Here is a 14286-nt window from a genome sequence, read left to right as displayed (position 1 = left end):
AAAAAAAAAAAGTTTCCCCAAAGAACCTTACATTAAAAGAAACCATTTTTTCTCAGTGTTTTAAAGTCTAAAGAACTGTTTTCTGCTACAAATGACTTTTTGTGCAATGGAAACAGTCTATAGATTTTACAGGATCAATCTTTTATTACCATCTTTAAACCCTGACAGTGAACCTTTATTTTTAGGAATGTAAGAAAACAGGGAATTTGAAACAGGGTTTCATGAAACATTTAATGAAAGTTTCTTTGGGGAACCAAAAACTGTTCTACTATGATATTACTGTGAAAACCTTTTTTTAATTTCATTTTTGGTTCTATATACTGTAGAAGCATTTCTTTTTAAGACTACACTCATGAGCAGGTTGTAGAAAACAGAGATAACAAAGCAGATTTGTTCATAACATGAGTTATATTTCTGTCTTTTTTTTTTTTTTTTTGAAAAGGTGTTCTCAGAGGGATCGATGTGAACGAGCCAACGAGCCCTACCGTTTTGCAGCTACACTGAGCCAGTGCATAAAAGCCACCGTGTATCCTGACAGCATTGCGGTTTCTGAACCCAGTGTACCGGTGAGAGATATTTCCTTTCCCATACAGTACATATTCACAGCTCTGAATTCTACTTTGTGTAATTATGATTTTCACATGAAGCATGTCTCAGCCTTATGAGAAATCCTTCCTTTTGCACTGACGATCAGGCTCTTTTTAAAAGGCATGAAAAACAGATGTGGAGTGTGTAGCACTCTCTCTAGTGACTGTAAACACAAATTCAGATTCAGTCCGTATGGAGATGTGTTTATGGGCTGTTGCACGCTTGCTTTTTTGGTTGAGCGGTAATGCGTGCTGTGGGTGGATGGGAGAGTTAGCGAGCGAGCGACGTGTAGGTGAAAGGTGCGTGTGTGGGTGAGATGCCAAAAAGTGCATGTGTGTAGGCTGATGTGGGGGGTTTGTTTGAGAGCCTGGTGTGTATTCAGCCACACAGAGGAAAGAGTCAATGTCTATGCTTTCTGTCTTTTTTTTTGTTGTAAAAGCTTTTCAAAGTGAATCACTCTCTTTTGCTTTCTCTCTGTTCTTCTTTCTTTGTCTCTTTCATACACAAACAAGTAGGTGGTTGTTAAATTTCTTGGGCTTTGAATATCAAAATTGCATTTTCAAAAAAAAAAAAACGACCATTTTGAAGTGTTGAGTGCCTAAACAGTGCATGCTAACGATATGTTTGCCTGTAAATGAGCTGTTTGGCTCTACTGCACTTCATAATACCACGAAAGGGTCATTGCTGCATCGATGGCAGGAAACCATCACCATGACAACAAAGCTCATCCGCTCCGGGTCCATGGGAATACGAAAAGCAGGAAAAAAAAACAATCAAATTACCTTTATTAAAAATTCTGGGAGTGATTAGCCAGCTCTGTGCATACACATGCACTAAAAGCAGCAGATACAGTAGGGCAGCTAGGAATATTATGCAGACTTTAATACAGCAGGCGAAAACTGCTGCAGACGGAAACAAGCAACTGGATGCATGGACCATGGTGCTCTGCCATCCATAATATTTAAAATGACTGATACTATTATTAATCCTACCACAGACTGCATGAGGTGATTCAAGCAACCGTTAAAGGTCATTATGTGTGATTCAAGCTACTTATATTATACACAAGCTATAGATAGTATGTGCTGTTATCTGCTGAAAAGATTTTTAGCATTGTAGAAAGACCGAAATTTGATTCCCGATTCGACAGTGAACAAATGAATAAATAAATACATGAATAAATAAATAAATAAACCCTGGTGGCATTTCAAACACAGAGTTGTTGGCCACCAGAATAATGGATTCCCATCTCATTGTGTGAAGCACACACATTATAAAATCAGTAATTATCAGCTCTCTGGCTCCTGTTGCTAGAGCACTAGTTAGACAGACGTGACCGTGCCTAAGGTTTTGGGTAATTAGTTGCTTTATGGACATTCTTCTGCACAGGAAGTCCAGATGAAAAGGGCACGCGAAGTGTGCGCGACAGGTAGGATGGTTAATCAGGGCTTGTTGGTAAGACATGTGAGTTCTGAGAATCTGACCTGGGTCCTCGGCATGAGGCTCTAGACAAGCTGAACAATGAAAAACTTCAAACAGGGAGGTAAAATGGAAAGCGGGTAGGGCGATCTTTACAAATGTCAACTCAGTCATTACTGCCGGAGCAGTGTTTGAAACCCCCACCACACACACACACACACACACACACACACACATTGTCCACAGATCTGGATATATATATATATATATATATATATATATAGAGATATATATATATATAGAGATAGAGAGAGATAGAGAGAGATAGATATATATATATATATATATATATAGAGAGAGAGAGAGAGAGAGAGAGAGAGAGAGAGAGAGAGAGAGAGAGAGAGAGAGAGCTCCAGCATCTGTGACTGTTCCCCAGAGAATGACTTCAAAACCTTTTTTTTTTTTCGAGAAGTGAGAGAGAAGTTCAAGAAGCTGATAGATTTTGTCAGATGTCCATTTTCATCCGTTTTGAAAAAAGAAAAGGAAAAAGGAAAAAAGAAAAAGGAAACAGCCTTTCTGGCACCTTTTATAGTGCCTGCTCACCTGCATCTGAGGCTACGAGTTGGCTGACAGTTTGTGCCACTGCCTTATGCTCAAGCCATCTGCTGTGTACCTGATGAAGCTTGATTGAAAACACCACATTGTTAATACTGTAGTATCTATTCTCAGACTCTTTTCCTCTGCCGTCTCTGTGTTCAGCTGCTGGTGAAGGTGACTGATGTTCCTGATCTCTCAGCTGGAATCACCTGCGCCTTTGGGAACCTGACTGAAGTAGAAGGGACGGTGAATGGAAATCAGATCCTGTGCATTTCTCCCGCTGCTAAAGATGTCCCCATCATCCCTACTGATCAAGGTACTGCTACTACTAAAAGTCTAGTCTCTTTATAATAATCTCTACTTCTTTTCCTTTGTTTTTATCTGCAGTTTACTAAACAAATTCAACTTCATCTTTATCCCTCAAACGTGCTTCATATCCCTCCATCTGTTAGTTCTTTCTTTTTACCATTTCCTCTCTACTCCCTCTTTTCCCAGGGGGTGTGGCTTTGGCTAAGCGCTCTTCTAGATGTTCTATTAATAGAGCCTCTCAGACGCGTGCTCCACTGCCTTCTAATGAGAGCTTCATTCAGCAGGGCTCTGTGCTCTCACGCCCATCGATTCGACACACACACACACACACACACACACACACACACACACACACACACACACACACACACACACACACACACACACACACACACACACACACACACACACACACACACACACACACACACACACACACACACTGCAGCTCTAATGAGCTTAAACTGACCTCAGGTCAACCTCGGGGCCGGAGCCATGCGCTCACCCACACTTACACCTATTACAGGTGATATTTGTTGCCATTTTTCTTGTGCACACTTCAGTATAAGAGACAACAGGAGCTGTGTGTAGAGATGTGAACATGAGCTGGAAGTACTGTAAAAGGCAGTTTGGATTGAAAATAAATACAGGGAGAGAGAAGTATATTTAGAGGTTCTATTCGAGAAAGTACGGCTCATTTGGTGTCAGAAACAAAAGGTCCTTTTTTCTTCCCCGTGACACTGATGAAACTCTAATGATATATCTCAAGTCCGGGGTTTTGTCCACTGCTCGTTTTAATAAAATGAAGCTCGGCAGATGAGCATGAGCTCGCTAATTAGTCATGCTCTGTCACACGCTACCTCCTGATCAAAGGTAGACGGTCATGACAGACACCTGTATGAGGCAGCCACCATCTGAGTAATCCCACAAGTTTTCAGGGTAAATGACAGCACTGTTTACCCACAATCCTCTACTTCCCACAGGGAGCACAGCCCAATCAGTGAAAGCCCTCAGGTAAATGTCATCTAAACCTCATATTTCCCCTCTGTCTCCTTCAGACGCATTAGGCAGTATAGATTATTAACCATCACCCAGGAACATCGATCATGCACAGATTTAATAGCTCAGGGGCCAGGCGTATCGGGCTTGTGGAGCTGGCGGGGGTGGATGACTGATATTTCCTGTTTAGATCTATTTTCCAAACAAAAAATATCTGCTTATGGGAATTACCGCGAAAGACCGTCCTGAAATGTAATAAAAATAATCCAGTACCTCTGCATGTGTTATAAAAAAAAGCAGAAGAAAGCAGAGAGAGCAGGTGTGAAGGATAGCTTGGGGTCACAGCTGACTCCTACACACGGTATGCCAGCCGAATTTGTGGCCAATCGCTCATCCGAGTGTGAGGAGCTGGCTGCTTATTGAACGTTTTTAACATTTTCAATGCCTTGCCAAATGAGACGGAGCTGGCTGCGTTCTGTGCCGATGGCAGCAGCTTTGCTGGCTCTTCACTCAGAGCTGCGGCCCACAGACACCATCTCGCATCAACACAGGCACTCTGCACCACTGTATCAAACCTCACATGTGCTCTGTAGGTACAGGGCACTGGGAAGCAGGGTGAAGCGGTTTGTAGCCATATGCCTCACAGTGTGTATAGCAGACAAAGTAAAAAAAAAAATTATCTGGGGTAAGAAAATAGAAATGTAGCCTTTATGTGTACATAGAAAAAAAAGGAAGTGTTGAACTAACACATATAGTGGTGTTCAATTCAGTTGAGACCAGCAGGACATGCCAAAAACTAATTCCTTGGCTGTGTATTTAAAGATATGTGATTTACATGCCAATGGGTTTCACTTTGCATTCTGTCTGTCTGTCTGTCTGTCTGTCTGTCTGTCTGTCTGTCTGTCTGTCTGTCTGTCTCAGACTGGTCTGGGGTGGAGCTCAGGCTGAACTCGAAGGAAACAGGTCAAATGCTGATCAGCACTGAGGTTAAATTCTACAACTGCAGTGTACACCAGCTGTGAGTATCATTAAACCCTTATCATTACATTTATACACTGTCCAAAAAGCCAACTGTGAATTTTTACTTATTTCCTTCCTAGTAGCAGATTTTCATTTGTTAATTTTTCAGCTGTAGTGACTCCTAGTTCTAGAGACAGGATACAACTGAGCAGTTTATGGTTAAGGTTAAGCTTAGCAGAGCTGGGATTTGAATTCCAAACCTTCTGAGCTCAAAGGCTTGAGTAACCACCTGCTCTTGAATGAACATGTACTGTACCAAACGACAAATAGCAGTGTCAACACAAATTACTCACTGTTTTAGTGATATGTACTCAGTGATCATTTTTTGTGTCACAAATCAGTGAGTAGGGACTGATGCATTACAATGCAACAATACAGCAAAAGCAAACTGAAAAAAAAAAATCTAAATCAAGAGATTTAGAAGAGCAACGTGAAAACACAGGTTTGGGTCAGGTGAGAGAGAGAGTTTTTTGAGTGAGTGCATGAGTGTGTGTCTGAGTGAGTGAGGGTTGTGTGTGTGTCAGTATGTGTGAGTGATCATGTGTGTGTGTGTGTGTGTGTGTGTGTGTGTATGTGTGTGTGTGTGTGTGTGTGTGTGTGTGTGTGTGTGTGTGTGTGTGTGTGTGTGTGAGTTTGAGTGAGTGAATGAGTGTGTGTTTTAGTGAGAGTGTGTCTGTGTGTTTATCTGTATTTGTGATTGAGCGTGTGGGCACATGAGTGTGTGTGTGTGTGTGTGTGTGTGTGTGTGTGTGTGTGTGTGTGTGTGTGTGTGTGTGTGTGTGTGTGTGTGTGTGTGTGTGTGTGTGTGTGTTTACATGTCAGGCATCTGGGAGCAAGATGGCTGCCTTGCTTTCTGGGAGGTATAGTTCAGAGAGGCCATCATTGTAAGCCCCAGTGTATTCTGGGAAGCAGAGTTTGAGTTGACATTAAACTTGACAATAAGTGTTAAAATAGACATAAAAAAACTATCCACTTCTTTTTAAATGTGAACATAAAGAAACTCTTTAACATTCTCACGTTTGCTGAAAATGTTGTTTACAGCACAGTCGTGTAAAATAATCCCTCTGCATATAATTGTGTTTATTGTTAAAGCTCATTTGACAACTTTGTGTATTTGTATCTGCTGTGTGTGTTACATTGCTGCTGGTCAGTGGTGACAGCATGGACTCATTGCAGCTTTGTAACCTTGACTTCTGGCTACACGACATAGAGTTTGGATGTGATGCGTAAAAGGGCCATTAGTAAGCGCTTCCCAGCTGAAGAGCATTGTGTGCATACTGAGTAATGGCTTGTGTTTAGTATTGTGGGTTTAGTACTGTATTGTGAAGCTGTAAGTGAGAGTAGAGTGCCTACTGATGGACATGCCTACTGGTTTTGCATACTTAATCACCACCCTAGGCATAACACAACCGTTTTTATTTACATAGTGTCACACACATTCTTACACACACTGCCACTTTATTGATGACTTTAATTATAGCCACACATTTTATACACTCAACACTTAACACTTCCAAACTTAAACATGAACCAGTTTCAAACTATCAACCTGTCAATATTACTTATAAAGTTCATCTGTACACAAATATGCATTAATTCTTTCTGGTCTATGCTGCTCTTGTATGAAGTCTTAGTCTTCACTGTTGGTCTGGTGTTGTTGCTGGTGTGACACCACCTTTCTCTTTGGGGATTAGTAATATAATAATTTACACTCCACTTAAATCTTTTCAATTCTACATTATTCCACTACACCCTATTATTCCAATTCACCATTATTCCACTACACTCTACTCTTCTCCACTTTACTCAACTCTATTTCATTCTACTCTATTCTACTCTATTCTACTCTATTCTACTCTATTCTACTCTATTCTACTCTGCTCTGCTCCACTATACGCAACTCTTTTCCACTTTACTCTATTTTACTCCTCTACTTGATTCTACTCTATTCCACTATATTCAGTTTCATTCACCTCCACTCTTCTCAGCTGTATTCCACTATACTAAGGTCTGTTCCACTCTACATCACTACATTCTATGATTTCTACTCTGTTTGTCCGACTCTACTCTATTTTACTATTCTCAACCCCATTCACCTGTACTCAACTTGCTTTACTTATACTCTACTGAACTCTATTCCAATAGACTTCACTTAACTCAAGTCTACTCTACTCTTCCCGACTTTGCTCAACTCAACTCCACTCAATTCTGCTCGGCTCCACTCGAGTCTACTCTATTACTCCCTACACTATTATACTCTAGTACTTTCTAGTCAACTCTACTCTACTCTACTCTACTCTACTCTACTCTACTCTACTCTACTCTACTCTACTCTACTCTACCCTACTCTACTCTACTGTATTCCAGTCTAGTCTACTGTACTCTACTCACACTGGGGGTGGGGTGGGGGGGTGGTTTGCAGTAAATCGCTAAGAGACCTGGTTAGTATGCGCATTACCTGTATGTTCTTTTGCCATGTTTGGCTTTGGCCCTTGCTATTATAAAAAAAGCATCCATTAAAGCTAATGCCATCAGATTGCTTGACATTTCTCCAGTGCAGGAGCGGAATTTTGTGCCCCTAAGTGGGCTGTTTGTATCCCACTCACGTGTCTGTGGTGTGTGGTGCAGTCTGTGGAAAGCAGATGCTCTTCCGCACCAGAGATGAAAGAGCTCGATTGGCTGGAAGCTTCCTGAAATGACAGAGGAGTTGAATGACCACAGTAGGAGATGACTGGCTTGGTTTTTAATGCTTTTATTCTTCAGCACCCATGTCTCCACTTTTAGCCCCTCCGTCACCCCGATTATCTGCATCCACCCTTAAGCTATTCATTCTCCTAGTTCCATGGCTGACAAACATCCCAACAGATCTGGAACTAATCAAACAAACTCTCTCTATCCCATCCCCTAAGTAATCCCTCAAACAGACACAAATACACACATACACACATCCCTTTGCCCTCCCGGTGTGTCTCACCAGCTGCCTCTCTGTGCCCATGTCTAAGGGGGATTATGGGTACAGTGGAGCAGAATGATTCTTCCTGGGTGGCATGGAATTACGTCTCATCTTATCACTCTTTGACTCAGCCTAAGTGCTTGGCAGGTTCAGCCTTCCCACCATCCTCTCTTCCTCCTCTTACACTCCCCAGATATAAATCCCTTAAATTGTTTCTCGGAGGCATTGTACAGGCCACTGAGATGGTGGATCCTTCCTCAGGAACATATGCACAACAGAGTGCTCCGTTGCTTCATTATTGATTAACATGTCAGCAGAAACTAACATTCCATAAACATGTCATATTTTGCATACTAATGAGAGAAGCTTGATTCTCCTGAAGACACTCCTGTAAAAGATACTTCCTAATGTAAAATCTTGTTTTGCTTCATCAATCTGTGTCTTATACTGGACACTTTAAAGTGAAACTTATGTTCAAATGAGATTAGAGCCTAGATTTATGTATAATGGACAGCTGACATTTCATGGACATGGATAACTTGTTCCCCTTCCTTATCATAAATGTGCTGATTGGTTCCTCTCCTGGAGGATCTCTGAGTCAACAGTAGGCGTTTGCACACACACACACACACACACACACACACACACACACACACACACACACACACACACACACACACACACACACACACACACACACACACACACACACGAACGCACTATGTAAGTAGAAATTCAGAATTCGTTATTGGGTCATTTCGATTGTGTTCTAGCTACAGTACAAGGTGGGAAAAAATACGTCTTCCTAATTTTATAGCAATATGCTTACCAGCTAAGCCTGATGAGTGATGTATAGTTTCCTCCTCAAAGTGAACTGCATAGACAGTATTACAGATTTAACAAACTAGCATATCTGTCTGGGAGGGGTATAGTGACTTGGATTGGGCATGATGGCTTGTAGTCTTCTGGGATAAGCTCCAGTTTCCCTGTGACCCTGTGTAGAATAAGTAGTACAGAGAATGGATTGATGGATGGATGTATATGACTGTATGATAATAAAAAAAATGTAAATACAGTATAACTCATTTAAAGGTTAAATAGTGTAGCTTTGTTTACTGCTGATGCTGTGTGCAACCAAGTTAACACAACGAACACGAGGAATTAAAGTGACGGGGAATTCAAAGTGGGAATTCCGAGTTGAAGCTGACTTTATTTTTCTTGGAAATTTAATCAGATGCAGCTTACAGTATGTTCCTAGTGAACTGTGCAATACCTTGTGCTTGTGTCATAATGCGTCATGAACGTGTCATATTTGGTCTAGAGAAGTTTAAGTGAGGTTTAAAATAAGTGGTAAAATGGTAAGAAATAGTTGATTGAGCTTTTTTTGATTTTTTTGGATGCATTTTATTTTGGCTGATTTGTAAAACTCACAATATAGTCTGCAGCCTCGTTTTTCTTTCCGCTTTGTTTCTGCTTACGTCTCATCTAATGTCAATATAGTCCAATCTTTTGAAGTAGACTCTCACTCACTTAAGAAACAGCACTGCTTCAAAGCCACAGTTTTATAGACTTGACCGCACAGGTTGTCCTTCCAAACTCAGCTCTCTTAGCATTAGTGCACTGATGTTTATTACAGATCAATACTCATTTGTCTTTGTAATTCTGCACTTTCATAGAGATGCTTTGAATCTCTTTAAAGTTAAAGATGGTGCTTCAGAGAATTGACCATATGCTGAACTGGGAGATTTATTCATATAACACATGAGATAGTGTACACTGTGTTAGTGTTAGTCAGAAATAATGTGCAAAGAACAAAAACATCAGTTACTTTCTAATGAATGTTAAATGAATAGGCAAAGAAGTTTATTGCCTGGGACAATGATTTAATTATTTAAAAATTGCAAAATCCCAGCAAGGACGTAACAGAAGGTGAGTGGGATATGAATATTTGAGCACTTTCCTGTGGGGCTACACAAAGCAACGGCAGTCTGCTGGGTTTTTTCAGGATACTCTTGGTACTTTTGGTTTGAGATGGATTGATGCTTTTACACCGCATATAATTAAACAAAAAAAAGACGGGTAAAGGGCGGCTGGAAACATACTCTCGTTAATTAAGCTCATAAATTTTTATATTTTCAGAAATTAGAAGAAAAAAGATACTTCACCTTTTTGAAATCCAAACAAAATAACACCAGAGTACAGAGCAGAGAACATAAATTAAAAATATTTTGTATATCACATTCAGAGATGATTATGGTCTGAATATTTAGAATTTATGCAGCACTACAGCTCTGTCCTTTCAGTTGTGATTTTTTTTTAGCTTGAATCTACAAAAACAATCAGGACCCTGTGTTCTCACTGAGGTGTTCTCACCTGTGCAAATAAACCACACCGCAGGGAAAAACACACCAGGGCTCAAAGGACAGATTCAAACGGACTAACCGCTGTGTATGTGAAAGCACCATTCCTGATTCTCTCTTTTTTTTAAAAAGTACACCTCAAGTAAGAAAACAAGGAAGTCTGACAGATGTAGTGAAAAGTCTAATTAAACTTTTCTTTCACGTGTCTTTAGGTGTCTGTCTTGTGTAACCAGTTCCTTCCGGTGCCACTGGTGCAAGTACCGAAACCTGTGTACACATGATCCGTCTAGCTGCTCTTTCCAGGAGGGACGGGTCAATGCTTCAGAGGTATACATACACACACACACACACACACACACACACACACACACACACACACACACACACACACACACACACACTCACACACACACACACACACACACACACACACACACACACACACACACACACACACACACACACACACACACACACACAAAGACACACACCCATGTACCAACATGCTCAATCACACATACAGATACACACAGACAGACAAACTCTTTCACTCACTCATACAAACTCTCTCTCTCTCTCTCTCTCTCTCTCTCTCTCTCTCACACACACACACACACACACACACACACACACACACACACACACACACACACACACACACACACACACACACTCATTCACTCACTCAAACAAACTCACACACACACACACACACACACACACACATACACACAGACCCTCACTCACTCAGACACACACTCATGCACTTACAGTACATGATCACTCAATATATTGTACAGATTCACACCCAGACACACTCTCACTAAAACTCACACTCATTCCCTCACTCAAACAAACTCTCTCTCACACACACACACACACACACACACACACACACACACACACACACACACACACACACACACACACACACTCACTCACACACTCACTCACACACGCATGCACTCACACACACACTCACTCACTCACTCACTCACTCACTCACTCACTCACTCACTCACTCACACACAAACACTCACTCACACACCCACGCATGCACTCACATGCACACACATATACAGATTCACACCAAGACTCACTCTCACTAAAACTCACACTCATTCCCTCACTCAAACATACTCTCTCTCTCACACACACACACACACACACACACACACACACACACACACACACACACACACACACACACACACACTCAAACAAACACACACACACACACACACACACACACACACACACACACACACACACACACACACTCAAACAAACACACACACACACACACACACACACACACACACACACACACACACACACACACACACACACACACACACACACACACACTCACTCACACACTCACTCACACACGCATGCACTCACACACACACTCACTCACTCACTCACTCACTCACTCACTCACTCACTCACTCACTCACTCACACACAAACACTCACTCACACACCCACGCATGCACTCACATGCACACACATATACAGATTCACACCAAGACTCACTCTCACTAAAACTCACACTCATTCCCTCACTCAAACATACTCTCTCTCTCACACACACACACACACACACACACACACACACACACACACTCAAACAAACACACACACACACACACACACACACAAACTAATATTTTTCTGCATTATCTCATGTTTTCAGTAATTATGCCTGCAGACCGCTTTAATAAGAACTTGAGCGAGGGTGTCTGGAGATAATAGTTAAACGGTAATAAGAAGGTAATTGCAGTATAATGGCACATTGCCCTATTTGCAGAATATCTTATGTAAGTAGCTAAAAGTGTCGCACACTTACAGTCTGAACCCATGCACAGATTGTTTCCGAGTTCAGCCTGAGCCGAGCATGCTTGTTCACCGCACTGCTACTTTGTGATTGCCGCACACAAAAGACTCGCAATTCCAGTTAAAATCACTCACATTTCTGCTAACAAAAGATAAACGACATACAAAACGGACAATGATTTGATAAGATTGTTATGCATAATGACTACAAGAGGAGGGTTGTTTTTAATTATTTATTTTAACCACATAATCTTTACATAAAAGCACTTTATATCTGAATCTTAAACATTGTGTACAGACTACAAATCCACTGTAGACTGTTAAAGCTAAAATAGACAGGTTTGGTGTGTGGAAATATTTACTATAGTTTCAAAGCAGTCAGGATTAGGAACGAACACATCAGAGGGGCAGCTCAGGTTGGTTGTTTTGGGGACAAGGACAGAGAGGATAGATTGAGATGGTCTGGACATGTACAGAGGAGGGAGATGGTTATATTGGTAATAGGATGCTGGAGAGGAAAAATATGGATGTGTTAAAAGAGGACAATTGTTGCGAGAGTAGCTGATGCTGAGGATTGAGTTAGGTGGAAACTGATGATTAGCTGTGGCCATCCCTAATGGGAAAAGCCGAAAGTAGAAGAAGAAGAATTTAGATATAAATATAATTATTAGATATAACTGATTAGATAAAAAATGTAAAGTCATTTTAGCCACATTATACCTAATGCCAAATAAGTAAGAACAAAAACAAAACATCTGTTAAAACACACAGTAACACATCTGTCAGGTAAATGTAGATGCTGTAAGTGGATGTAAGTGCATATTTTATTTACAAAGTGCAAAAGGAACAAACAGTGATGCACAAATTAAAATAGCCAAACAGTCCTTGTCTGAACAAGGCGCAACAATGGATGATGATGCAACAAACAAGGTGCGGCGTCGATAGAAGCTAGACAAAGAAACCCCCCGAAACACAGGATCTAAAAAACAGGTGCTCATCAGGGCACGACGGGACACAGGGAGAGGATGAGTGTCGAGATCATTTGGTGTGTGATGCACTCTTGTCTCTGTTACAGCCTAACCATGACAACACCACAATATCTCCTCTTTACTGTGTTTATTTATTGCCATTTTAAAAAGTAAAAGAAAAAAAACTCTACACACTGATCAGTCGTGACATTAAATCCACAGACAGGTGAAGTGAATGATATTGATTATCTCACAGTGGCACATGGCAAGTCTCTTGAAGCTGACACCCAATGTTGACACTCTTTTGTCACGCAGATGAGGATGAGGTTCACTTTTGAGTCTGGTTCCTCTCAAGGTTCCTTCTTCATATCATCTGAGGGCCACAGGCTTGCTCATTAGGGATAAATGTCATCAACAGGGATAAACTTTTACATTTACATTTATACTGAAGCAATTGGCAGACATCCTTATCCAGAGCAATGTGCATGAATACATTAACACTGGTTCACTAGGTTATAAACCATCAACCTATATATATATATATTGCAGAGGAATTCACTAAATTTGCTGTAAAAGTCTATCAGTGTTTTTATAGTTTTCTATCGAAGAACGTCAAGTATTAGCACATCAGTCATCGTTCCTGTAGCTTTGTTTGTTGCTCTATTTTGCTATCTAAATGTTGCCAGATATTATAAAATGAGTTTACCTTTTGACTCTCAAGGTTTCTTCCTCTTCCATCTACAGGAGTTTTTCCTCACCTCAGTCACCTTAGGCTTGTTCATTGGGGATAAATACAAACACATATATAAGTCTAATATTAACCTTGAACTTTTGTATTATATTTCTTGTGTTCCATAAAGCTGCTTTGAGACAATGTCCATTGTTAAAAGTGCTGTACAAATAAAATTGAATTAAATTGAATGTAATGTCTTGGGCATGTCCATAACAGTCTGTCACATCACATGTCGGATCTATGTCAGCTTTAATCTAAGAAAGTCTGACTTTAATCCAATGTAAATGGTGTAAATGCCACTTTACTTTAACAAAAACTGTAAATATACAACACATTTTTTTTACCAAAACAAACAAATCTGATTGGAATGAGTATTAAATAATCTATTAGAGAGGCTCAACTGTAATTTTTAGTTATTTAATTTTTTTTGGTAACTGATGCTAGTTGAGGCAAATCTTTTAGCTATTGGGACTGTCTGTGAATGTGTTGGTGCATATGTGTG

General features: G+C 40.6%; 1 protein-coding gene across 1 annotated transcript in view; it reads left to right on the top strand.

Annotated features, from left to right (window-relative positions):
• Positions 1-14286, top strand: part of plxna2 (plexin A2) — a 206482-nt gene that overhangs the window by 124238 nt on the left and 67958 nt on the right. The window contains exons 6-9 of the mRNA XM_027145200.2: positions 443-566; positions 2767-2920; positions 4834-4930; positions 10458-10572. Of these exons, the coding sequence (XP_027001001.1) occupies positions 443-566; positions 2767-2920; positions 4834-4930; positions 10458-10572 (490 nt within the window). The remainder of the gene's footprint in view (positions 1-442; positions 567-2766; positions 2921-4833; positions 4931-10457; positions 10573-14286) is intronic.

This window comes from Tachysurus fulvidraco, chromosome 23, assembly GCF_022655615.1.
Source record: "Tachysurus fulvidraco isolate hzauxx_2018 chromosome 23, HZAU_PFXX_2.0, whole genome shotgun sequence".
Lineage (NCBI taxonomy): Eukaryota > Metazoa > Chordata > Actinopteri > Siluriformes > Bagridae > Tachysurus > Tachysurus fulvidraco.
The sequence above is the reverse complement of the archived record's forward strand: the minus strand, read 5'-3'. Positions and strand labels throughout refer to the sequence as shown.